The sequence below is a fragment of the Hibiscus syriacus genome, unplaced genomic scaffold (genome assembly GCF_006381635.1).
Source record: "Hibiscus syriacus cultivar Baekdansim isolate YM2019G1 unplaced genomic scaffold, ASM638163v2 tig00110156_pilon, whole genome shotgun sequence".
NCBI classification, from domain to species: domain Eukaryota; kingdom Viridiplantae; phylum Streptophyta; class Magnoliopsida; order Malvales; family Malvaceae; genus Hibiscus; species Hibiscus syriacus.
In genome coordinates this window covers 3,130,548-3,158,391 of record NW_024062606.1, presented here as the reverse complement: position 1 = coordinate 3,158,391, position 27,844 = coordinate 3,130,548, and the positions used below count along the sequence as shown (strand labels likewise).

At 33.1% G+C, this 27,844-nt stretch overlaps 2 protein-coding genes and 1 pseudogene across 3 annotated transcripts; 2 read left to right on the top strand and 1 right to left on the bottom strand.

Annotated features, from left to right (window-relative positions):
* Positions 1–209: 209 nt before the first annotated feature.
* LOC120216083 (protein PECTIC ARABINOGALACTAN SYNTHESIS-RELATED-like) lies at positions 210–7,632 on the bottom strand. 2 transcript variants are annotated; one of them, XM_039213599.1, is made up of 12 exons: positions 7,215–7,632; positions 6,889–6,939; positions 6,698–6,788; positions 5,446–5,522; positions 4,786–4,874; positions 3,991–4,110; positions 2,021–2,137; positions 1,750–1,893; positions 1,539–1,662; positions 1,254–1,445; positions 610–977; positions 210–508 (listed from the first exon to the last, which is right to left on the bottom strand). In XM_039213599.1, the coding sequence occupies exons 1-11, from the start codon at positions 7,512–7,514 to the stop codon at positions 618–620; spliced, it is 1,665 nt and encodes a 554-aa protein (XP_039069530.1). In that variant the 5' UTR covers positions 7,515–7,632; the 3' UTR covers positions 210–508; positions 610–617. The 2 variants fall into 2 exon arrangements, with proteins under 2 accessions (XP_039069530.1, XP_039069531.1); XM_039213600.1 differs by having other exon boundaries at positions 1,539–1,647.
* Positions 7,633–9,272: 1,640 nt separating this feature from the next.
* LOC120215823 (cytochrome P450 71B17-like) lies at positions 9,273–10,356 on the top strand. Its single transcript, XM_039213372.1, has 2 exons — positions 9,273–9,710; positions 9,787–10,356. Exons 1-2 carry the CDS (start codon positions 9,273–9,275, stop codon positions 10,354–10,356), a joined length of 1,008 nt encoding a protein of 335 aa, XP_039069303.1.
* A 7,962-nt stretch (positions 10,357–18,318) lies between these two features.
* Positions 18,319–20,685, top strand: LOC120215822 (annotated as a pseudogene).
* The last annotated feature ends 7,159 nt before the right edge of the window (positions 20,686–27,844 follow it).

Sequence of the window (27,844 nt, the reverse complement as noted above, 5' to 3'; positions counted from 1 at the left end):
TTTGACTCCACTGTTTTCTTTCTACAACAGCCTCAACTTTTATTAACAGCACATAAGGTTCTTAAATTGGTCTTTATATTTTAATATTCCATCAGTCTACCAAAATAGTAAATTTTAATTTTCTTGAAGGCGTTTAATAGATTATAAACTTAAAAGAAAAAAATTAACTTAGAGGATTTGTTTGTGTATCATCACATATGTAAAGTGGATGGTCAGAAACTAGTTAGGTAGTTTCAATAATATTTTACACCTGAATCCTGATGCTTAGAAGGTACAAATTAAAGACAATATATAAAAAGAAAGGGCAAAATATATGTTCAAAAATCAATCTGCTAATAGTTTTAGTTTTGGAGGCTATATGCAAAACTGCTATGCTGGGCGTCCCGGTGGTAGCTGCAGCCCTTACAAGGTCAATAACGAATCCCTGTTCTGATACGATTAGGCCAATCAACCATCTCCGTCGGCACTCCTCTTTTCCGGAAAACAATTTTATTGTTTTTTTTCCTTCCTTGTAAGTAAAAGAATTTTCATTTATTCCAAATGCAGATAGATATGCAGTTTCGTCTCGGCGATGATCCTGAAAAATGTAGTGAAACCGAAAAGAAATACCTTTGTTATCAGCCTTTACACATGCAAGGTGTCAGGGGGTTCTCCCAGAGATCATAGTTCGGGAAGGTCTCTTCCGGCAATCCGGTTCGTGTCTGGTGGGTGACAACCACGTCCTCGACAAAATTTGCCCAGCCCATATAAGGATCCCCAAAAGATTTAGACATAAGCCCCTTGTCTGGTTTTATGGATTTTTGTTGATGACCCATGTACCTTCTTGCTCCGATTATCAATTTGGCGAAGTTGCCACCATGTGTCATCACGAACACATCAGACTTCAGACACACCAAGAAATCAAGTGCTGCCAAGCTTGTTACATGCTTCCTGAAAACAGCCAACTCCTCCTTACTTGCTAACTCTTCCTTGGTAACCTGTTTGAATGCCTTGTAATTGTCATCTTTGCAAAAGAAGAGGAAAATAGAACGGAACCGTTTGCGGTTCAAGTATGTCATGTCAACAACTGCTTGCATTGCAGTCCCTGATATAGTCCTGTTTGTTTAACTAACAGGCTTGGACGAGTATAGCTCTAATGCTTCCATATATATAATTAAGGGCAGTAGCACATACAAAATGCCACATAGAAAAATGATTTCGGTCAAGAAGATTTTAGAGGTTCATAGAAAATAAAGACTAGGAAAAGAACGCACCAGATTTGGGAACATGTTCCTTAAGGGTGCCATCCGATTCTGACCACCATAAACCTGGCCAGAAGCAACATAAATCTGTGTTTCTTTTGGATAGCCCATTGCTCGAAGAATCACTGCCACTTCCCCAGGTTCTAGAGGACACCTACCTTCCTTCCTCTTCTGCAGAGCCAACTGCCAGAGATGGGTTCCATTCTGCCATCACAATCACTACAGAGATAAGCATAGCCAAATCTTGGTTCTTCAAAAAGAACAAACAAACGGAGAAGGCAAGTTGTTCTAAATCACCTTATATCTTCGAGGCCATTCTTTTTGTCTGTATTCTGCCATTCTAGCTTTCTCCTCCCTAGTTCCAACAAAATCACAGAATGATAGGCCCACCATCCCTTTCTCAAACCTAAGATGTAAAGCCCTGAATGAAATGGACTATTAATTATTCTGGATTTAAAAAAGCATGAATTCTGCATTTTAGTAGAATCAAAGCTAAAATAATACATACATGTAAGGATTTGGACTTCCCGAACGGTTCCTCATTCTAGAGAACAACAAATCTGACATTTCCTCTATCTGTGGAAGAAATTTAAGAGCATGATAATTGACCCTGCATCTTAACCTATTGATTTCTGGAGAGACATTATCATACCTGAACCAACACCCACGATATAGGGGAAGAAATTAAAGAGTGTAAGAGAATTAATACACCAAACCAGAGTTTCATTTCTGAAAAGTGAAATTTTGAAAGTACACATATCTAAACACCCATAGCTTACCCAAGTCTATCAACAAAAGGTTTTAGGGACATTATCTTCTTCTCTTTGATCCGAGGCAGAACATTGTCGATGTAAAATTGTGCTGGAGCATATTTTGGAATGTTCTTCACTGTCCGTCTATTGCACATAACAAAAGATCTCCATGTAAACAATTCCAGTGGAAAAAAGATGGAATAGATGTCAATCAAGATGCTTTATTCATTTTCGGCTTCTCATGTCATATTTAAAGTACGGACATCATCATCCAATAAAGCCTATGATTGAATGGGTACAAGCTAAAACCAAACTATGATACATGTAGCAAGATGGAGGCCTGTCAATGATGCCTCTAACATATATGAGATGAGACATGAGCAAAATACGTCCCCAACAGGGTTTTAAAAAACGGTCCGCGACCGCGATATAGCGGTTTCGCCGCCGTCCGAGTTACCCGCGACGGCCGCAATAGCGTCCGTGATGGCCGCAATAGCGCTCGCGACGGCCGCAATCACGGTAAATCCAAAATAACCGAAAACGCGACCACGACCGCGATTTGAAACCCTGGTCCCCAAAATAAATTAAAATACATAAAATATTAATATAACCTATCAATTAATCTAAAACGATGAAATAAAATTTTCAGTTATGATGTCTGTAACTATTTAAACTCCTCATGAAAGAAGTACTAGTTGGTCAAAGTCCATAAAGGACCCACATCACCAACAACTATAGCTTTTTGTCTCCTACTCTCCTAGTACTTCATGCCACTAATGAAGTCATAATCACAATATTAACCTTTGCTTGGTTAAGTGGAAAGAAAATTGGAATTGAAAAAATAAAGGAATAAAAAGGTAAAGATTTTTTTTCTTTCATTGATGTGCTTGGTAGGAAAGATGGAAAATTTGAAAGAGAAGTAATTTCTTGTTGATACAGTTGAAAAAAGAAAGGAAAGAAGACAACTTTTGAAAATACATAATTTTGAACCACTTATATCTCTCTCACATTTTGTCTCTTATAATTTCCAAAGAGGAATGAATGTTTTACAAGAGGATGGAAAAGGACCATCCATCTTACTTTTCTTTCCTCTTACTTTTCTGTCCTACCAAGCACACTAAAAATTTATTGTCTTTTCACTTTTCCATTCCCTCCTATCCACTTTCCACTCAACCAAGCACACCCCAAGGAAAATCATGATACTGTCATGATTGAAGGAAATTCATAGAAGCAAAAAAACTTCTAAATTGGCTGTTGCAATTCAACTGATTAAAATTGCAAATCTATCAGAGGCAGAAAAATAATGAAAAATCACCTTATGCTGGTAAACAATTCTGATTTGTCAGTAAAACCACTCAGGTATGTCACGAACAATTCGCACGTCATCCTTTAAGTAGTCAATGAAATGATCAACATCAAAAATGTCTTCAAATTTACTGCACATGATTTTACAAATACATTACAACCGAAAGAATGGAACAGAGTTGCTGCAGTTAGATAAGTAAGCAATGTAATAAAGTGATTTACTTAGGTCCATGAGAGGAGTGGGAAAAACTGCAAATCCTCAGCAAACTACAGTTAGCTTAGAACTTAAAATCTAAGTTCAAGGCAAGATTCCAAGAATATTATTTAATCTTGAGGTATTGCCATTTGCATATGTATCTTAACAGCTTGTCAAGGTTATAAGCCGAGTAGCCAACCTCAAGTAACTTGAATAAAGGAACAATTACAATGTGCCTAGACACTTCAAATGTTAATTAATAAGAATGTCAACATTAACACATGCTAAATCATTCTCGCAGATATAGGCATCACTGAAGCTTCTAAAATCACTGAAATAAGACCAAAGTGACTATAGTTCAAACAAAGTTAATTCTAAACTTCATTGTCTGAAGAAAGGAAATTCATAGAAGCAAAAAAACTTCTAAATTGGCTGTTGCAATTCAACTGATTAAAATTGCAAATCTATCAGAGGCAGAAAAATAATGAAAAATCACCTTATGCTGGTAAACAATTCTGATTTGTCAGTAAACCACTCAGGTATGTCACGAACAATTCGCACGTCATCCTTTAAGTAGTCAATGAAATGATCAACATCAAAAATGTCTTCAAATTTACTGCACATGATTTTACAAATACATTACAACCGAAAGAATGGAACAGAGTTGCTGCAGTTAGATAAGTAAGCAATGTAATAAAGTGATTTACTTAGGTCCATGAGAGGAGTGGGAAAAACTGCAAATCCTCAGCAAACTACAGTTAGCTTAGAACTTAAAATCTAAGTTCAAGGCAAGATTCCAAGAATATTATTTAATCTTGAGGTATTGCCATTTGCATATGTATCTTAACAGCTTGTCAAGGTTATAAGCCGAGTAGCCAACCTCAAGTAACTTGAATAAAGGAACAATTACAATGTGCCTAGACACTTCAAATGTTAATTAATAAGAATGTCAACATTAACACATGCTAAATCATTCTCGCAGATATTAGGCATCACTGAAGCTTCTAAAATCACTGAAAATAAGACCAAAGTGACTATAGTTCAAACAAAGTTTAATTCTAAACTTCATTGTCTGAAGAAAAATAATCTTTTCTGCGTCATAACTTCGATGCATAAACTTTGTGAAGCCAAGAGTAATGATTATACAAAACCATTTGGCTAAATCAATAATCTCAGTAGCTTATCGTTTCTTGCCTTCTCTAGTCATATATCAATACTTAGGTTCCAATGATTTACATTCACAATATAAACAATATCAATATGTGTGTGGTTAATGGACAATATCTCTCACGTTTGGTCTTTCCAAATCTGGTCCTGCTTCAGCACTGGCAAGATGAGAGTGGCATTCAGAATTTTGGCCACAGCCACTGCATTACATATCTGCATGGAATTGTACAATAAGTCCATAATTTTGTTGTTGGGCATAAAAATACCAAAACATTCAACAAACTTCCAGTTTAAATACAACCAAAAGGCATTTGGAAATGATAAAACTAGAATAGAACCAAGCAGCAAAAGTACCATATTAAATCAAGAAATCATGACAAATGCAAGATGCCAAAGTTCTTTACGGAAGCACTTTATTTACCAATTCTAACTTAGGCACAAACATAACACTCATCACACAGATTAGTGATGACTTCCCCTAACTTGGGTAAACCTCGGACAGCATCAAATCTCACAAGCCTTTGCATACCACAATAATGCACATGTGATGCTAACTATTAAGTATCAGTAATTTAATAACTCAATCACTTCAGAAAGACTTGTAATGTGATTGAGACTATAATGATTTTAAATTGCAAGGTCAGACGAGCATTTTTCTTAAGTATTCACACAACTGACACCAACTACAAGTATTACTATCCTTTTCGAACTCCATAAGATAAAAACGGTAAAAGGGTAAGAAAAACAGTCGATCAGATTGCAACTAGAAGAAAAGAATCCATACCGCAATTCTTTGCTGATTTAGACCACCCTCAGCATGAATGAATAGATAACCGCTTGTTTCATTCTCGGGAGGAAGCTCTGGAGAAAATTTAAAATAGTGATTAACCTTAGATGTGATAATATTTTTTTTTTGATAGAAAGGAAGGCCTCATTAAAATCCCCCTTCATATCCGTCGAGCAACATAGACTCAAAGGACATTGGAAGGAGGAAAAGAGTGACTTAGAAATTTTATTGCATAATAACCAAGTACAATAAGAACACATTACCAACAAAAAGAAACCTATGGCAGCCTCTTATCACTGTGCGAGAACAACACTACCTACATACATATGTTAATACCCTACACAAAAAAGACCTCCTAGATTACACAACGAGGTACTAACATATTCCATACCCAAAGCTGCCTGCTAAAACCAATAATACAAAAACAACAACCGAATTTACTCCCCACAATTTAACCAATCCCAAGTTTGGCTAGATTATCCGCTTCACAGTTAGCTACTCTCGCCACATGACGAACAATAACCCCTTTTTAATCACAATATCTTTAACAAAGGATAGAAACATCGGAGTCGTGCTAGCTGGATTTTTTATCCAATCCAATGACATCGCACTATTAGATGTGATAATATGAAGAAAAAAACAAAACAACTTGATAACAAATATCAAGAATTTAACAGTTAACCAGTCTGAAGAAGTTTGGAGCGATCTAGTCCTCCATGAACATAACCTAAAACTTAGCAGTTCTCCGTCTTGAGAGTATATATACAAATTGTAGAAGTAAGCTTTATGATACCAAAATCTCCTGCTAACAAAAGTCGGGACACATTTTCAAGTAAAAACAATTTCTTAAGGTTGCGTTGCAGCTCTAAATTTTGGATTAGGATTTCAGAAGTAGTGAAAATTGTGCAATAAAAACAAATGAAACAGTAGCACTTGCTATAATTTTTCAAACTTATGGATAAGTTAAATGTCGATTTAATGATAAATTTAAAATATCTAAAGATGCGTGTGGATTAGAAATCCATGCTTCATTTCTTTTAAATATGTAATCATATTGATTTACAACTAATTTATAGGCAATGCGATGTATGCATTTCATTATCACAATTTATACAGTAAATGAAATCCAAATTCAGGATTCCAAATACATTCTCTCAAACATGCCATAAATGTGTTTCACTTTCACAAATCTGAGACGGTCAAAAACATAGCATCATAGCCCTAAAAAGAGGAAGCTACACTACAATACCTGATATTCCACCTTCACGGCGCTCAGCACATGGCTTCCATGAAGTAGTTGCAGAGAAAGGATTTTCCCAAAGTGAAGGCTTCTCCTTAGCCTTGAAAGCAGAAAACATCAATCACAAATGGCAGAAGCCAGCAATAATACAGGAAGTATTAAAAATGAGATCAAAAGAACAAAGTTCATCGGGAACTTACACGCGGACAGTGCAGAACAATGCCATCCTTTTTGCATAAATACGGGGAATTCTACCATAAATTAACGCACATATGTTAGCATTAGTAACACTAACTAAATACCAAACTCAATTTCCATTAAGCAAACTTCAATAAGCTAAATTTTAGTATAGCTTACTCTGCTAGCTCACGACAATCAAATATCTTTTTTCCCGAATATTAGTAATATCATTACTAAAAAAATAAGAATTATTCAAAATCTGATTGCACGCAACAAGAAGAGAGAGAGAGAGAGAATAGCGAGTAAATTCAACTATTTAATAAAAAAAAGTGAACCGCTCTCTTACTAATCGATGCAAGATCGAGAAAATGGAGATCAATCCGACAATAGCGACAAGAATGAGCACGAAAAGAGAGATCCTGGAGCCGCGTTGAGAAAACCTAGGATCATCCTTAAAGGAATAGAAAAAAGAGTGGATTTGCCACCAAAACGAACGGTCACGATCTCTTGAAGAATGGCGAGGGTGATCCTCGGCGTGCGGAGAGAAGTGATCGTGGATCAGAGGAGAGGCGTCATTGTCGCGTTTCACCGGAGAAGAAGCGGCTCGGCTCCCGAGCGAGCTGCTCGAGTGTCTTAGCTCAACCATGAGCGGCTTCAGAGTCTAAGCCAGCTTTTTCGAAAGCTCTGCTTCGGCTTCTTCGACTCAGATTTACGCGGGTGGTGGATGGATGCAAACAACTCGATAGGAGAGAAAAAGAAAGTTCCTTCAGAGTTTACTTGTGAAGTGTTCAGATCAAGTTGCTGAGGAAAACACAACTGAAAATACCTTCATCTGCTAAGGGTAAACTGGTCTTTTCATAAACTGTTTAACCCTCCCTCTCCTCAACTATAGTTGCTTTTAGAGGTGAAGCAAAATTTAAGGATAAAATATACAAATCATTCTGATTATAAGGTATTATTTTATTAAGTTTATTGATTATTAAAAATTATAAAATGATCATCCGATTATTAATTATGTTTTAGACTCGTCATTTTCTGTTAAAAAATGGATGATATTCTGAATTGAATGTTAAATTGTTAAATGTGATATAATAAACTTTGATCCTGAAATCTCAAATGACTATAATATCTCACTCATCTTGTTAACACCCAACTTAAACAATCGTCAATATTTCAACTAAACAACGGAATACTCCATCCTTAATCTTTTTATCTTCAACCTCAAACCAAGCTTAAGAGAAATTAACGACTTTATCTTCATGGATGTAGAAGGATCGAAGTTGGTTTAAGGTCATCTTACTTTTAAAAATTTTAAATTCTCACATAAATTAGATATATATTTTATTAATAATTAAATTTATATTCTAAAATTTTATGATTTATATTCATAATATAAAATCGTACGTCTAATTATAAATATGAATATATGTCGATAGAAACAAATGAATTACCTCAAAAATTACCACTCCACCTCTTTTGATTTAAACAGAAAATCATAGTCAATACAAGACCAATCGTAACCTGATAATTCTTTATAAAAAAAGATAGTAAAACATACAACACAAGAGAGAAAATAAGAGAGAGAGTCTTCTTTTCAATTTTTTTTCTCATATAAATCGATTATGTTAAACTCTTTCAAAAATTACGTCAATACCATAGAAGACTATAAGTGCGAACTTTAAAAGTATATAAACACATACTAAACAGTCGTATTCATTACATTATTTACATCGATTGATAATTGGTTTTGATAATAAAAGAATTATTATTATTTTTTGATGTCCGAATTCAATTATCAAAGATATGACCGTTTAATATCAAAGGATTAAGAATTGTCTTTGTATTATCTTATTCTATATTAATAATTTAAAAAACTATGCTATATCAGCTAAAGAACGGCGGAGGAACCTCAAAACTAAACCAATAATGGGTTTGTATACTTCACTTGTTTGGCTTCCATTTCCTCTCCTCCTTCCCCTAATGCTACTGTTCAAGAGGAAGACCGATCGAGTTAAAAAAGAGCACAAGTAGTCTCCCTCCGAGCCCACCAAAGGTGCCGGTTATCGGTAACTTGCACCAGCTCGGTGCACTGCCGCACAGTTCTCTACTCCAACTTGCTAGCAAATATGGTCCGGTCATGCTCCTTCATCTCGGTCGTATACCGGTTCTTATCGTTTAATCGGCGGATGCCGCGAACGAAGTGTTGAAGGCCAATGATCTCGCTTGTTGCAGTTGGCCTAAGTTAACCGGTGTCGGAAAACTTTCGTACAATTATATAGACGTAGCGTTTTCGCCATACAATGAGTACTGGAGAGAGCTCCGGAAACTATGTGTTCTCGGATTTTTGTGTCAAAAGAGAGAAGTCTTTTTCCGGTTCGTGAGAGAAGACGAAGTCGGGTCGTTAATGGATTTTATCTCTCGGTCGGCATCATTGTCGCCGAATGATCCGGTGAATTGGACTGAGAAGGTGTTTGCCTTTTCCGGGAGCATAATGTTCAGAACAGCTTACGGCAAGTCGTTCCGTGGAAGCGAGTTTGATCGTGGTAAGTTCTACGAATTGATTAACGACGCCGAGACGGTGGCCGGACCTTTTTGCTACGACAAATGCTTCCCGGGATTCGGCTGGATTATGGACTGGATAAGTGGTCATAAAGGAAGAGTGGACAGAGTTTTCCGTAAGTTGGATTCGCTGTTTCAACAGTTGATCGATGATCATCGTAAACCTGGAAGAACAAAGCATGGTGACGACATTATCGACGTGATGCTCGGAATTCAAAAGAAACAAATCGAGGAACACGGCCATGCTTGGATCACTAAAAATCACATCAAAGCAGTTCTCTTGGTAAGTTATTTCCCACAAAATTACCATTTTAATTCCATTAAAGTCTTGAAATAATCTCAGTTCAAGTATCAAACAGAACATGTTCTTGGGCGGCATCGACACCAGCGCGCTTACTGTAATATGGGCAATGGCGGATCTTATGAGAAAACCACCATTGATGAAGAAAGCACAAGCTGAAGTCCGAATGATCGTGGGGAAGAAGAAAGGAAGAGTACCGGAAACCGATGTCGATCAACTTCATTACGTTAAGCTGATCATCAAAGAAACTCTAAGATTGCATCCTCCGGTGCCGTTGCTGCTTCCAAGAGAATCAATTTCACACTTCAAAATCAACGGCTTCAACATATATCCCAAAACACTCATCCAAGTCAATGCTTGGGCCATCGGAAGGGACCCAAAGTACTGGAAAAACCCAGAAGAGTTCTCCCCGGACAGGTTTCTCAATGATTCCATGGATTCCAAGCGCTTTGAGTTATTGCCATTTGGAGGTGGCGGAAGAGGGTGTCCGGGGGTGTACATGGGAACCGTTACATCGGAGCATTTGCTCGCAAATCTCTTGTATTGTTTCGATTGGGATTTGCCGGATGGGACAAAAGAAACGGATGTTAACATGGAAGAACAGACTGGTCAGTGCCTTACCCTCTAGAAAGCACCTTTTCTCCTTGTGCCGATCAAGTACCTTGATAGCTAGCCAGGCATCTTATTAGCCAAAATTGGGTTCTCTTGTCTGAACCATGATCTTAAACTAGGGTTAAATAAGGGTGACGAGTGGTCGGTTTGTAGACTTGTTAAGAAGAGAATTTAGGTTTTCCCTTCCGATGCATGTTTGTAGTATATTAAATTTGTTGAGTTAGCCATCATGGCCGAGGTATGCTAAATAATATAAATATTTTAAGATTTAATATTCGAACCTTTGATATTTTTTTATGTTTAAATTCGTGACTTTAAAAAATATCAATAATTCTTTTATCACTGAGATCGTTTAGTTTTGTGTTAAAATATTTTGATTATTTATGATAGATATAAAATAATATAATTCTTATCCATGTGTTGATATTGTATAATTATTTTGATACAATATCTATAAACTATCTAAATATATTGAGATCGAAATAGATTGTTTAGAAGTGTTTAATACAATTATACAAGTGATATCAGGACAGCATGGAATTACTATCAGTGAGGTTGTAGCGGTTGGGATGTACATAAGATTTTATGTTAGGAGGGTCGAAGTTGATTTTATAAGATTTTAGAGGACGAATTTGTAAAATAATTCAAAAAATAAATTATAAAAACGATCAATTAAAATTAATTGTAATTAAATTCAATTCAACTCACCTTAAATATGAGGCTAGAGTAGATAAATGAATTGCCCGCCCAGCTCAGTTGGTAGAGCGCAAGGCTCTTAACCTTGTGGTAGTGGGATCGAATCTCATGGTGGGTAATTCATAATTCTGACTGCCGGAGGTCTTCTCAACCTAGCGTTGGGGGCAGCCTACTACCCTACCTCCTCTTATCCCATTACATATGGAAATGGAAATATGGTCAGCTAATTTTTAGTAGATAAATGATCATTCGACTATAGGATACTTCTTTATTAAGTCCTTTAATTGTTAAAAAATATAAAATGATCATCCGACTATAGAGTGTTTCTCTGTTGATTCGTTTGATTATTAAAAGTTACAAAATGGTCATTCAATTATTTATTATGCTCCAAACTCATCCGATTATTCCCTTGACTATGATATGGTAAAATATGATCATATAATCTCAAAAGGCTATCATATCTCAATTATTATGTTAACTTTTAGCTTAAACAACTGCTCATTTTTACGAAAATGACGAGTTTAGAACATAATGAATAATCAAATGACAATTTTATAACTTTCATAGTTAAGGACTTAACAAAACATTATTATATAGTCAAAAGATAATTTTATAACTTTTAATAATCGAAATATTTAATAAAATAATACTTTATAATCAGACGATGATTTATATACTTTATTTATTCTACATAATTTAAATGAACCTGTTGAACAATACACCAAATTTATTCACGTTTTCTTTTACTTTAAGGTCCCGTTTGGTTCACGGTATATTTCATTCCTAGGAGGAATGTTTTTCTCAGCTGAATATACCCATATTTGGATGGATAATATTACCCAGGGCCAGTAAAAACTAATACCAATAGTGATTTTCTACACTGTTTTCCGCGAATATTACTCCCTCGTCTCCCTTAGGTATTTATTTATTCCTGTCATTTTTTGTCTAAATAGCCTTCTCCCCACTGTTGAATCTTCTTCTTCTTCTTCTCGTCTTCGATTTGGCTTAGGTATTTGCTTATATTGAATTTTATTTTCACATTTTCTTGGTTATTTGTGTTCTCAAAATTGGGATTCCCAAATTGAAATCCCTAAAATCGTAAAATGTTCATTCCTTCCTCTCGCTCCACAACTCTAGCCTCCAACTGTGCACTCTCGGTTCGCAATCATCAATGGTTGCCGGCTGATCGCAACGGAAGGAGGACAGGAAGAAGAATTTAGCTCTCGCTCCCTTTGCAAAGCCATTGATCAAGGAAGATTTCAAGACAATACTGTTCTGTTTTTTCAGTTAATTGATATGTCTATGGTATTTGCCTTAGTTAATCTCAATGATTTAAATCTCATTTGATCTTCCTTTTTCTTCAATTTCAATCCATACTTCGACAAGCCAAATTTGACAGGTGAATTGATCTATACCCAATGATCCCTTAAAACTGGCAATTTTGCATTAGTTATTGTTGGTCATAATCTGTTCGGAAAATCTACCCTTAATTTTTACAAGTGAATTTACCGTCGCTTTGTTCTGAGTTGCTAATCGATGCATTCTTTTTTATATATGTATAATTAATTTTCTTAGCTTGCGTTCCATCTGGCTTTCTCTATCTGTTTCCCTTTATGGCGTACTTTCAGATTACTCTTTTACTTGTCTCTTTCCTTTCTTGGTTTATGTTAAAAGAAAAAAAGAACTAAAAGATTAAAATTCTGATAATTCAAGTGAAAAGTCAAAAGTTATATTGGAATTTCTGTTGCATTTTGATTATTTGTTCAATCCAATGGGAATTTCATTTTTGGAGATTTTTCTTTTTGATTTATGGAAAAGATATGAGAAAGCAAACAACATGATATGGTTTTGTGTACTTGTAATTTCTAGGTTTGGAAATTATAATGGACTGTAATTTGTTCAGAAATATAAATACATGCCTTTTTAGTTTATTGTAGGTGTGAAAGTGGAAGTAGAACGGATTTTATCTAAACTTGTTTTAAGATTGATTGATTTTTGTCTATAAATTAATTATCAAATTGTTATTTGCCTATAAATTGCTTATCAAATTGTTATTTGCCATGGACTTAGTCTGTGGTTTCTTGACTTTGATGTCTTTCCAGGGTCTTATCGATTGCTGCAGTTAGTATTTCCACAAAATTTTAAAATATGGGACATTGCTTCTCTAGGGTAAGTGCTTTTAGCACATGTTCTTTAAAGAAATTAAAGAAAGAAGCACAAAACACACAAATTAGGCAATTTCAAAGGCACGAAATTGCTCGATGCTAGCTTCTTCGATGCCGATTTGACAGGTTTTCTCCTAACTATTCTATGTAAACTAACTAAATTCGAACATTTTTCATTAAAGACCTTCAAAAGTCCCTCCTTTTTGTTGTCTCGAAAAAAGTATTCGACGAGACTAATTTCAATTTTCGAGCTTGTTTGTAAGGTCCGGTAATGGTTTGGGGTTTTCAAACATATGATTGTCATATAGGTTGAGGTCATTAAAGGGCTAGTAAAGTAATGTAATGTGGTTAAGTTGGCCTCACTGGTTAAAAGACCTTGATTCGTATCGGTTTTATGCTCATATATGCTTACATAATAGGCATCGACCTTTTTTTCGAGTTGCAGCTAGTAAATAGTTCAGATAAGTGCATGCAGGCAACTTTAGGCGAACACTCGAATATTTTGATCTTTGTCCCTGCTTGTGTTTTAAATAGTTTTTGATTAACCGAAACGATGCAGGAGCCGACCTTTCCGAAGCTGATCTTAGGACGGATAATTCATTGTTTTATCGGATGATATCTTCGTCGAATCTCCAATCGTTCCTACCTGCAGGCAAATTTAAGCAACGCGAACTTGGAAGGCGCAACTACAACGGGAAACACATCTTTCAAAGGATCAAATATAACAGGTGTTGGTATGTATAAACTCCAGTTTACTCAACTCTCCATCTGCTGAATATTGATGCACTGTGCATAATTTGCCCGCGAATCTCATTACTGCGTAGTCGGTCAATTTATTTTGTTGTCTTCTTATGATCAGATTTCACAGATGTACCATTGCGAGATGATCAACGTGAATATCTTTACAAAGTTGCAAATGGGTAAGATAGCTAGCTATAACAACTGCTTTAAAAAATGTTCTACATTTCTCCAATTATTGAAACGGCGTTTTGTGAGTTAGGGTGAATCCGTCCACAAACGTAACATGGGACACATTGCTTTGGAACTAGATGAAAGATCGAGAAATCACTGTCGCAACGGGTGTTATTCGAGGTATGTAAATATTTTGCTGTGAGAAACCGTCATATGTGATCAATTGTGTCATTGTTTTTATTGCTTCCCACTTCGAAGACATGTAAAATGCGTATACCTCGTTATGTAATGAAACTTCAAACCAACTGTTGAGGTTTGTAAATGTTTTGTTGTGAACAACTATTTTCATAAACCTAATGATGTATACACTTTGAGTTTCATGACAAAGTTAATGGCCATAAACTCTTTTAATAGCATGTATATCATGAGTATTTTTTTTATTTTCGGTATATTCGAGCAATGTTCGGGGTGAAAGGGATGACGATTAGTCGCCGATCCTGCAATCTTTTCTGAAACAACCAACGACCAGTATGTTTAAATCCCACATTTTTTGCCTAGGAGAAAGGTATCCTAGGACCTGAACACTAGATATGTGGACAGTCACCTTCGAGGTGAAAGGAACGTTGATGGAGTTGATTTCTAGGTTTTTGCTCGGCTTCTTTTCTTCATTCCTGTAATTGACGTTTCGGGTTTCAAGCTCGGGCTCTTGTAGTCTTATCCATGGTGAAGTTACATGGATACTGCAAGAATCGTTCATATTGACATTTCTCATTCCTTTCATTGATGTTTCAACACAAACGCGATTTCGTTCTCTCGAGTCATTTCTCATTGATGTTGTTTTATTTTTGTACAACAAATGTGCATATGCATGCACATGCACATACAAATATGCTACGACTCTTCATTTCCCATTGATGTGTTACTTCTCCTATTTCACTAACCTAGAGAAATAAAATATCAAATGTAAAATTACAAATTGACACTAACCTAACCGAGAAATACAATTATGAACTGTTTAATTTATAATTTATATAATATATATAATTTTGATTTTTGTTTAATTGTATATAAAATTTTAAATTATTTATACACATTTTAAAGTAAATGCATTCATTTATAATAAAGTCATCTTTATACATTTTGGTAGGAGTAAAATGGTTCATCTATTAAAATGTTCATAGCTTATTTAGTTAAATGTTAATGTAAAATTTTAATATATTTTTAGATAAATTATGTAAAATTTAATATTAATTAAAATTACATGATATTTACTCTTTTATTCTACTCATTTATCTTTTAAATTTTATAAAAAAATATATAAATTTATTAAAAATATATATATTAAAATAATAAAGTAATATATTCCGATGAATTTTTATATAAATATTTCATTTAAATATTTAGAATTTTACTTGTTAAGAATATAGAACAAGGACAATTTCGTAAAATACATCAATAATTTTTTATTACTTCAACCAAACACTGTAATCTTATATTCTGCCAAACAAATCAAACACAGTAATGTAACATTCCCAGTAATATGTTAGGTAATGTTACATTCCGATAATCTTATTTTCAAAATAATCTATATTTCGTGAATTAACACACCCTAAAGATTTGTGAGGGGTGGGCTCTGTAAAATTAACTTTCCGTCATTAAGTTAATAATTCTCTCTCTCTCTCTCCCCCCTCCTCTCTCTCTCTCTCTATATATATATATATATTGACATCCAATAAATATTAGACGTAAAAAAATTGGTACTTTCACCAAAATATAAAAGCATGACTGACACGTTACCTTTAATTATTAAAAATACTGACAGATATTTCCTTTCCGTATTCTACTTTTAGAGAAATAAGTGGGTAAAGAAACACACAAATTATTATCTTTAGTTTAATATATATATATATATTATTAATATAGTTTATAAAATATACTATATTTAATCCATGTATTTTTATATCAAATATAATAAGGTTAATTTTCATTAAACCGTTAATAGATTATTGATATGACTCAATAAATTTATAAAATAAAAATAAATAAATTATACAAACTATTACTAATATTGAATAATTCTTTGTTTTTCCTACTAAAATCTCAGAAGTAACAAATTGTATTAATAAACATCAAGTAGGTTATTAAAAAATTATTTTATATTTATTTATCCCAAAAATGTTAATTTAGGCTAAAATTAAATGTTAGGTCCCTCATTGTTGCATGTAACTTAGGCCCTTTTGCATGATTTTATTGGTTTTAGCTATCTTAATTTGTGTTTAGTTTAATTATGTTCTTATTTAATTAAATCAATTAATAATTGATCCTAATAAGTTTAACTTATTCTAATTAGATCTTTAATTAGTTTAATTAATTAATAATTGAGCCTAATAAATTTAGTTTCTTTCAATTAGATCATTATTTAATTAAATTAATTAATAAGTTTAGCTTCTTTTAGTTAGGTCCCTAATTAGTTAAATTAAATATTAATTGAGCTAATAAGTTAACTTCTTTCAATTAGGTCCTTGATTAGTTAAATTAATTGATAGTTGAGCCTAATAAGTTTAACTTCTTTCGATTAGGTTTTTAATTAATTAAATTAATCGATATTCGAGCATAATAAGTTTACCTTCTTTCGATTAGGCCCTAAATTTAAGCATGTTTATTTTGATGCATTTGTTCATTATTATTCACTAACATCACCATTGTAGTTGTTTCTTTATTTTAGACAACATTATTTTAAGGTACTAATTTTGGATGCGGTGGGGAAGTCTAATAAAACTCGAAGGTCCATTTTTTATATTGAAATTGTGTCAAATGGACGTATTAATTGACTCAAATTCTAATTTATATTTAAGTTGAATTTTATTGTAATTTTAATGGTCGGATATTATTTGATGGTTAAATTTATTTTGATAAGGATACTTATTGAGTAAGGATTATTAGTGACCAAGCACGTTTTCCTATAAATATAGAGTAAATCTTAGCCTTTAGTATAATATGAGATAATTATTTTGAAGAGATGCAATCATTCTCTTGTTTTATTTAACTTTTAGGTCGATGTTGTATAGATGAATTTGGAAAATACGTTAGAGGAGTATTTTGGGATACCTATAGTTTAGAGACGCAAAAGAAATATATATTTGTGCTATTTGTGATCTTTACGTTTATAGTGAATTATTATTTCTCTCATACCTGGAAATAGACAAAATAAAAAAAATCAAGTTAAATCATTTATTTATGTGTCTTATTTTATGTAAATATCACTTTTGTTTATATTTTCACTTACAAATTCCTATCGTAAGTGTAATCGAATTCGAAATCTCTTACGAGGTCAACTGAACTAATTATCAATGATAAATTTACTTAAGTTAATATAATTTATCTAGCAACATAAGAAATATTTTTGTTATAATATTATAAACAAATATTTTTCTCTCCATATTTTGCTTTTGGATAGATAAAAATAAAAGCTTTGTTTTTTTTTGTTGTCCTTTCGGTTCTCAAGATTTTATCTTGGCTAATTCGAACCAACCCAGTTCACACACCTGACTTTGATGGGTGAGTCTCTCAGTGGGAATATTTTGCATACACAAGGATTAACTTGAGACCTACTTAAGTGATATCAAGATGGTTACACTTAAACCAACCCTCTTGGTTAAATAAAACTTTGTTTTAGGGCCATTTTAGATATGTATTTGATTAATTTAAGGTGCTTAGAGTGATAGTATTTATTTTAAATACTCAATTATTTGACAATCAACATTTAAATATCCTACAATTCTTATGCTCAAACATAATAAATTTATAAATAATAATTATTCCTTTTATCATTAATAACTTAATTCGTAACCCGCTTCTTTATATTCATTTATCTATGATCATTGCAAACATATTAAGTCCAACCAAAATATTTACTAGTCTCAAATCTCAGTTCAAAAATGTGATAGCACCGGTGATATAACAATTTTGCCGTTGTTCGTTACCTGCTACACCCAAATTAGCGTCAAATAACACCCGCGGCTGCCGCAATAACATCCCTATTATAGCCGAATGAAAAGTAAATTTAGACGTATTCATGTGTCCATATTCATTGCATTATTTGATACTTCCACAAACGTGATGCACTGGTTCGCCCGCCAAAGCAGCCCTATTATATAAGCGAAACAACGGTGGAAGGGTGGAGAAAGCTCAAAACCAAAGCAACAATGGCTCTGTTTACTTCGCTTTTGTGGCTTCCATTTCTCCTCTTCAAGAAGAAGACCGATCGAGTTAACAACAGCACAACAAGCTCCCTCCGAGCCCACCCAAGGTGCCGATTATAGGTAACCTGCACCAGCTCGGTGCACTGCCGCACAGTTCTCTGAGCCAACTCGCAAGCAATATGGTCCGGTCATGCTCCTTCATCTCGGTCGTATACCGGTCTTCATCGTTTCTTCTGCCGATGTCGCGAAGGAAGTGATGAAGGTCAATGATCTCGCTTGTTGCAGCCGGCCTAAGTTAGCCGGTATCGGGAAGCTTACGTACAATTATTTGGACGTAGCGTTTTCGCCTTACAGTGAGTGTTGGAGAGAGATGAGGAAAATAACTGTTCTCGAGATTTTCAGTACGAAAAGGGTGAAATCTTTCCGGTTCATTAGAGAAGACGAAGTTGGGTCGTTAATGGATTCGATGTCTCCGCCGTTGACTGATCCGGTGAATTTGACGGAGAAGGTGTTTGCTTTATCCGGAAGCATAATATTTAGAACAGCTTTCGGCAAGTGTTTCCATGGAAGCGAGTTCGATCGTGCTAAGTTCTACGAATTGGTTCACGATGTGGAGACGGTGGCCGGAGCTTTTTCTTACGACGAATGGTTTCCGGGATTCGGTTGGATTATAGATTGGATAAGCGGTCATAATGGAAGAGTCGAGCGAGTTTCCATGAGCTGGATGCGTTTTTCAACAGGTGATCGGTGATCATCTTCAACCCGGAAGGACTAAGCAATGGGACGACATTATTGACGTGATGCTCGGAATCGAAAAGGAGCAAATTGAGCAACACGGTCATGCTTGGCTCACTAAAAATCATATCAAGGCAGTTCTCTTGGTAAGTTATTTGCCCAAAAACACCATTTTTTAAGGTTAATTATAATATAAGTGTATAAATTATACTTTTTTTTAATAAGTGCCTAAATATTTTTTAAATGATCCGGTACTTAACATTACAAAAATGATCACTTTAAATGCTCGGATTATAACTGTCGTTAATTTTATCCGTTAAGTGACACGTGTCACATTCTGTTAATTTTATTTTTTTAAAAATAAAATTATTATTATATTTGTAAAAAAAAACCTTAATTTATCTTAAATTTAAAAAAACTCAAATCCCTAAAAGTTTAAAATCATTAACCCTAACCCGTCCTCGTTGCCCTTGTTGGCTAAGAATCACGATCATTGTAATCATTGCTATCTTCCTAGTCATATGCCGCCATAGTTGTCGTCGATTGGTCTTCGGATCATGTGGGATCACGATTTTCAGCCTAGGATTTGCGGGTATAAAACGTCGATTGGTAGTGATTTTATAGAGTTATTGATTGTCAGGGAGAAATGAGGTCGGGTGGAGCTTAATAGAAAAAAGGGCAGCAGTCGGCGTAGGTTTAGGGGTTAAAATGAGGGTTTTCAAATTTTTTAGGATATTTCAAAATTTATGTGTGTTTTTATAATATGACTTTAAATTTTAAATAAAAAATTTCAAATTACCATAATATAACACCTGATACTTAATGAAAAAATTTTAACGATGATTACGGTTTGGGTACGGTAACCTTTATAACCTTAGGCAATTGAATGATTTAAAAAAAATGTTTGGACACCTATTTTGAAATATAATTTGTACACATTTTATAATTAAACCTTTTTTAAAGTTATGGACACAGATTCTACTCGACTAATGCTCGGCGTTTACAGAACATGTTCTTGGGCGGCGTAGACACCAGCGCGCTGACTGTGATCTGGGCAATGGCGGAACTTGTGAGAAATCCAACACTGATGAAGAAAGCACAAGACGAAGTTCGAGGCGTCATGGGAATAAAGGAAGAGTGCCGGAAGCCGATCTCGATCAACTTCAATACCTCAAGATGATCATAAAAGAAACTCTAAGACTGCATCCTCCGGCGCCGATGCTGATCGCCAGAGAAGCCATTTCACACTTCAAAATCAACGGCTACGACATTCATCCCAAAACACTTATCCAAGTCAATGCTTGGGCCCTTGCAAGGGACCCAAAGAACTGGAAAAACCCAGAAGAATTCTCCCCGGACAGGTTTATCGACAACGCCATGGATTTCAAAGGACAGAGCTTTCAGCTGTTGCCATTTGGAAGTGGAAGAAGAGGGTGCCCAAGGATATATATGGGGACCGTTACATCGGAGCTTTTACTCGCAAATCTTTTGTACTGTTTCGATTGGGCTTTGCCGGCTGGGACGAAACAGATGGATGTTAACATGGAAGAACAGATCGGTCAGTGCCTTACCCTCAACAAAAAGACGCCCCTTCTCCTTGTGCCAATCAAATACCTTCATGCCCAAGCATCTTAGTAGACGATTAATGCGACCTAGTGTCCATTGCTTGATGTTAGATATAAGGGTAAACTACATATTTAGCCTATCTAGTCTTTCAGGTTTGATTATTAAATTATTTCTCTTCAAAATCACATTTAATGATGCACTTTTATTTCTTTTACGATGATATGTTAATATTACCATTCAATTTTTAAAGAAAAGCGACCAAAATGAAACGTTAAGTACGGTTTAAAAAAGAAAAAATAACTTCAGTGATCGAAAATGCCTTATAATATACGATTTTAACCAATTATTTTTGGATTTGCAAAAATAACCAACGAATTCGCAACTCGAATTCGGATTCGCAACTCGAAATCCAATTTCGCAACACAATTTCCGAATTAGCAACTCAAATTTGGAATTCGCAACACAGAAGTTGAATTCGCAACTCGAACATGGAAATTTTCGCAACTCGAATTCCACAATTTCGCAACTCGAATTCGTCAAATTCGTAACTCAATTACCGATATAGGTAAACACAGTAAAAAAATCTGGTAAAAATCTAAATTCGTCAATTTGAAAACTGAGTTGCGAATTTGGCAAATTCATGTTGCGAATTTGACCAATTTCGCAACTCAATTACCGATATAGGTAAACACGGTAGAACAATCCGATAAAAATCCGAATCGCCAATTTAAAAATTGAGTTGCGAATTTGGCAAATTCGTGTTGCGAAATGTAAAATCTCACCTCTTAAAGAAAAATCTCAGTTGCTAAGTCCACGTATGAATCACTCAGCTAAACCTACGCCTATAAATGAATTGAACAAACTCGAACGAGGGTATGCTCATGTTCGTTTGTTCGTTTAACTTTAACCAAACAAACGAACCGTCGAAACGATTTTTTCTTTAAGAGGCGAGATTTACATTTCGCAACACGAATTTGTAAAATTATTTTTAATCAAGTATCTAAATCAACACATAAATGTTAATATCATTAGTAATTTATTTTAAAAAAATATAATCTTAATATATTATATTTTTGAATTATACGCTAACTTTTGACGTTGAGTATCAAGTAGTTCGTTTCGGCTCGTTAAAAATCCAAGTCAAACTCAAACTCAAGATCAAATCAAATCTATTCGAATTAAATATTTATCAAACTGTGATTAAATCAATCTCAAACATTTACTATATGTGTCATTTCATTTAAGAACCAGTGAGCCTCTCTAAATCCAACCCATCTAAACGTAAACTTGGGCTCGTTAAATAAGAGTGATAATGATTGAGTGCTTTCCTGCCCGTTCCTTTCAACGGAGTACAGGCACAGATGAATAACAAAGGTCAAATGCATCTATACTATATATTAAGTTTGGGATTCAGTATTTGTATTTTAGTTAATTTAATCAATTTTAAATTATATTTTTTTTAAAATTAAAAATTATAATATGAGACATAAGAAAATAGATATTGTTAAAATTTATTTATGTGCTTTCTACCTATAAGATTTTTGATACACTCTTCCTTATGATTGATTTATGGTCATAAGTAATATATTTTCAATTATAAAATTTTTAGTTGTGTATTATGTGTTTATATTAATCCGCCAAAAAATTTTATAAATGAATTAGGTTGGGAATATATGTGTGTTCGCGTGTGTCACTTTATTGAATGTTTTGAGATTCAATTATTTTTGTCATCATGAGAGAGAATAATCAACTTGATGCAAATATAAATGAATTATTATTTTATTTAGATCCTTGTACATAGTGATGTGAACCATAAGTTCATAAGATAATTCATTACAAGTTAACTCTCATAAATATTTACTAAGCTAATTAGAGTAATCAAGTCTCATATACCAACTAAAAATGCTCCAAATTTAAATTGAAATCTCAGAAGGATAACGTGTTAGAGCAAAAGAATGTAAACCATGCATGAAACATGATAGTTGAATTAGTTCTAACCGTTAAAATTCTCATATATGAAAAATAGTATAAGATGGTCATATAACAGAGACAAGTACTCTTAAAGAGACCCAAGACATAAGTAATAATACAACTCTAGAAAAGTTTCAAGTACCTAAAAAATGAAATAATGAAGAGATCTCGATAAGTTATGTCATTACGAGAAAGGGATGGAACCAAAATAGAAAAGTTATCAACAATAATTTTACAAACAATATTTATATAGAAGTAAATAAAAAAGAGAATTTTGGATTGAAATCTACCCTAGAGTATAGATGTGAAAATAATTGGTCAAAATGGGAAGACATTATTCAAGTGAAATTAAATCAACTTCCAAAACATAAACAAGTAATCCAAACACTTAAAGGTGTAATGCCAGTAAGTTATAAATGAGTATTCGTGACATATATAATACGACTTAAATCATAAAGATTTATACTTCATGGTGGATGTAATTACTTTATTTCTCTAGCAGTATGGTAAAACTCTATGATGCGTCTAATGATTCATTTATCAATATATAGTGATATTTATCCTTGAAGGATTAAAATGTTAGTAACATTTAAAAACTTTTTGAAAATTTGTAAAAATACGTTTGCTTAAATATTTAGATAGAATGGAATCATTATTATTGTTTATGTTATATTTGAATCGATAAGAGCCTACTTGCTCATTTTTTATAAAGATATCAAGATCAAATTATGATATTGTAACTCCCGAGTAGTTTTAAAATATAATTCTTGAAGAGTTTCAAAAGTATCTTGATTGTTTAAAAGAATATTTGAGATAAACAATCTTGAAATCAAGTTTTGTCTCGACCTATAAATCAAGTACTTAAATTAGATCATTTGAAAAATAATACAATAAAGGAAATATATTTTTCTAAAGTTTCCTCCTTCATGATCTTCAAAATAAGAGTAATATAAATATTTGACGAATCCGTTCAAGTGGTAATTTGAAAATATATATTCATTGATGTATTGTTTACTTGAACATTTGAAGATTGTATTCAAGATTGAGTTGTAATACTCAAAGACCTTATCAGTTGTAATACTCAAAGACCTTATTCAAGATTGCCATCATAAGGTTTTGAGCCACTGGATTTTCCTGGTAAGGTTTTTAGTGCGGCAACATGATATGCATATTAAATATATATGTACTTTTTTTCCTTCATTAAGATTTTTTCTCTTAGGATTTTTATCTTAATAAGGTTTTAATGAGGCACATTAGTTTCATAGACATCCAAGGGGGGAGTGTTATGAATATTTATTTATGTGGATGTATCTCTACCTATAAGATACGGTTTTGATATACTTTATTATTAGGACTTCAATATCCATTAGAGTTAGAGTTATATATGATATCTATTCTTTATACTTATAATTATGGAGTTTAGAGAAAGCATTGTACATAACTCATTTTGAGATAATAATATAATTTTCTCCCTTTATTCTTATATCCCTTCTTCTTCATTTTCTTCTTATTGTTTCGTCTAAATCATTTCATAACACATATATCTATGATATGTGTGTGTATTCAACATGTATTACACATATTATTTTTTAATCAATTTTTATATTTTATATTTTATATTTCATTTATTTTTTTATATTCATTAATCAACTTTTGAAAAATTTAAATTAAGAAGCTACAAATAATCTTATCATAATACAAAGTGAAAATCAAACTTAAAATATTAAAAATAGAGCTGAGAGCACATGGAGAACATGGGCGCAGAGGAGAACAACTTTGATGGGCCAAGGAAGGCCCACCGTTGTCGTTGGCTTCCACTTAAACTATCATTTACTGCACATGGAAGGGCTTTCTTTGTAATGCCAACATCGTGCCTAAACCCTAAATCGCTTAAGGTGCGTTTGGTTCACGAAATATAAGATTACCAGTAGGAATAAAAGATTACCAGTGGGAATAAAAGATTACCAGTGAGAATAAAAGATTATCAGGGAATAGGATTACTGGGAATGTTGTATTTTGTGTTTGGTTGGTTTAGCAGGAATGTAAGATTACCGTGTTTGGTTAAAGGAATAAAAGATTATTAGAATGTATATTTGATCAAATTGTCCTTATTATATTTGTATAATATTACAAATTGTAAAATATTTATATATTTTCTTTAAAAAATTAAATTCATAATATTTATATAATTTTTTTTACAAAATTAAAAATATAAAAAATGTTTAATGAAAGGGTAAATTTTTTAACCCCTCAACTTCATATAAAATTTTAATTATAGATTTTTTTTGTAAATCTAAAATAATTTAAGGATAAATTTGTAATTTAACCTTCGTAGAATTTTATTATTCAATGACAGAAGAATTATATTTTTGAAAAAAAATAAAAAATTAAGGGCATTTTAGTCCAAAATGCCGGTAATGTACAATACCTAAGGGAAGGGAAGTAATGACATTCCCGGTAATATACCCAAAAAAATCTACTATTTGTAATAAAACATTACCGGGAATGAGATTCCCGGCCAACCAAACATGATGGGAATCCCACGTTCCTTGAACCAAATACTCCCTTAGGGATTTAGGGTTTCCCTTTCACTTAATATTAATTATAAATAATAATATTCGATCCTTTTATATAGAAATCATTAATTTTATTAAAAAAATCTCAAATTACAATTGAGATTTACAATCATAATAGTACATTAAACACATAATTTGAATATTTTCCTAAAATTATTGATACAAAATTAGAAACTTAAGATCACATAAGGATCATACAAGGAAATATTAAAAAATATAACTAAAACTAGAACAATGATAGATACAAACAGATCTAATTGCATCGTCAAACGAACTATAAAAGAGATCAAACTATTGAAAGACCACAAATAAATCCACAAACCAGAGTTCAACGACATGTAAAAGTTATCAACGAATGTAAATCCAATCCAATGGTTCAAAGTAGAGAATATCAATATGATACCAGATAAGCGTCATCTTGATCAGTCGTGTCGGTGTCGAATCAACCCTTAAAAACGATAAATACAGAACAATATTCAAACGACCGAAAACGTATCAAAAGAAAGAGAAAAACGCGTCGTAAAAGCAGATGAAAACGGGAAAAAAATGGTTAAATAAAATGATTGAAATTAAAAATGATCCAATTTACTGTATGACTGTTGACTTAAAAAAATAATAAGCTAACGACCGGTGGCAAAGCATGTGGAAATGTAACATGTTTCTACTGTTAGCATTTCTTAGCAAAGTTTAATGGATAACCAATCAATACGCACATATAATATAATCAATTATTCATGTGGCAGAGATTCATCCATGTGCCAAAGCTCTTTGCTTATTTTAACTATAATTCTAAATCAGAGATTAATTCATCTTGATGACTTTTGAACGAATTTTAAGTTAGTTTATGATTCATATTTTAATAAGTTGTTCTGTTGATTTTAGTACTTTGTAATAAATTATTTACATATATGGATCGAAAATATTCTAATTCACAGGATAAAATATGAAATACAATTGGTAACCATATTAAATAAATATAAATAACATCAAAATGTGTACAATTATATGCTACAGTGAACATTACACTGTTGTTGGAGATTTCATTAGAAAATCAGAAGGCCTTCGCCTATATTACATATATAAATTATATATGTATTATATTTTTTTATTATTTTTAGAAACAAAAATTAAAATTTCATAAATCTTATCTATTTGAACATAGTATATTATTAGGAACAAGAGTAATTTTTTTCCTGTAGTAGATTTGATTTATCATTTTCATCATATCATATTTTCATATCAATTTAGTCTTTAAAGTGCTCAATTGCATCAATGTTTAAAATATTTACTATTGAATATTTTGGATTTCTGGTTTAGATGTTAGGGGTTTATGGTTTTAAGTTAAGGGTATGGTATATAATGATGTAATTAAACAATTTTGAGGGCTAAATTGATGCAAAGATAAGAAAGGAAAGAAGATAATAAATTAGGTCTATTACAGAGGTAGAAATAATCCTTAAGCCTTCTATTTAAGATTTAAATTTTTGGGTTTACGAGAAATGAAAGCAAAGAGAACATTCGATGTCTAAAGGTTGAGAATGTCGTGTACAACATCGACCGCCGTTCATTGATGCATGCATCTTTGACCCCCAATATTTGTCTGCTTCAATATCTCAGCTTTTCATTTGTATTTTTCCATTTTTGGTTTCAGAACATGTTCGAACATGATCGTTTAAATACTTAATTCCTTAAGAAAAAAACAATCATATTTTTTTAATGAAAAAATGTACTCCATGAATGTCATATGAAAAGTTACCTTATCCCAACATGAAGATCTAAATTGTCTACTGTTTTGTTTACACATACATTGACAAGCTGCAATCTTAATTCCTTCATGATTTATACCCTAGGGCTTCCTGTCTGGAAAACATGAGCTAACCACCATGAAACAAGATATAAATGGAAGTTCTTTGTTTTTCTTAAATTTTTCGAGTTGAATTGTATTTGTGTTAGGTTTAAAATTAACAATTCAAATTGTGAACTCGGGTATTTGTGGATACTCGATCTGTTTTATGGATTTATTATTTAATTTCATATTAGTGTATTTCGAATTCGAATATCTAAATATAATTATGAATTATAAAATAGAAAATATCATGTTTTATGAACGTGGAATGATGCCAATGTTGGTTGAGCTGGATAGAGGGAATTGAGGTCCCCAAATTCGAATCATGTATGCATTGAATTTGGGAAGTGGGGGAGGGATAATCCAGGGTGTTGTGATGAGGTTCAGAGGTGGTTTTAGTGAAGGAGGTTAGGGTTAGGTTAGCCATAGACAGGGGAGAGACGGGTAAGGACATTCGTCACACTTGAAAATTTAAAATCATCGTATAATATTTCAGATTTTTTTCTATATTTTTTTGTTAAAAAACTATTTTCATCACTTAAAATTTTATAAATTTAAATTCGTCCCTTGATATAAAATCATAACTCCGTCCGTCCTGAGTAGGGTTTGGTGGTGGTGGAATCATGTGGTTGCATGTGCATGGAGTTGGAGAACATGCCCAAAGCAGCCCCATATGAACACTTGGCTCTCTCTCATTCATCCACCCCATTCGCTTCCAAACCTTCCATGAACCTCTCTACTCTTTTAGGCTGTCATTAAATTATTACAAATTATCCACTTCCAAACCATATAAAAACCTCTCATTATCCGTAATGTTCTCTCATCGCATCTCAAC

What these genes read in the sequence shown, in the direction of transcription:
- LOC120216083 (XM_039213599.1), bottom strand. Translation starts at nt 7,514, where the DNA reads ATGGTTGAGCTAAGACACTCGAGCAGCTCGCTCGGGAGCCGAGCCGCT. An exon ending in TTGTTCTGCACTGTCCGCGT is followed by an intron (nt 6,789 to 6,888) that starts GTAAGTTCCCGA and finishes TCTGCTTTCAAG; the next exon opens with GCTAAGGAGAAGCCTTCACT. An exon ending in CCGTGAAGGTGGAATATCAG is followed by an intron (nt 5,523 to 6,697) that starts GTATTGTAGTGT and finishes AATTTTCTCCAG; the next exon opens with AGCTTCCTCCCGAGAATGAA.
- LOC120215823 (XM_039213372.1), top strand. Translation starts at nt 9,273, where the DNA reads ATGGATTTTATCTCTCGGTCGGCATCATTGTCGCCGAATGATCCGGTG. An exon ending in ACATCAAAGCAGTTCTCTTG is followed by an intron (nt 9,711 to 9,786) that starts GTAAGTTATTTC and finishes AGTATCAAACAG; the next exon opens with AACATGTTCTTGGGCGGCAT.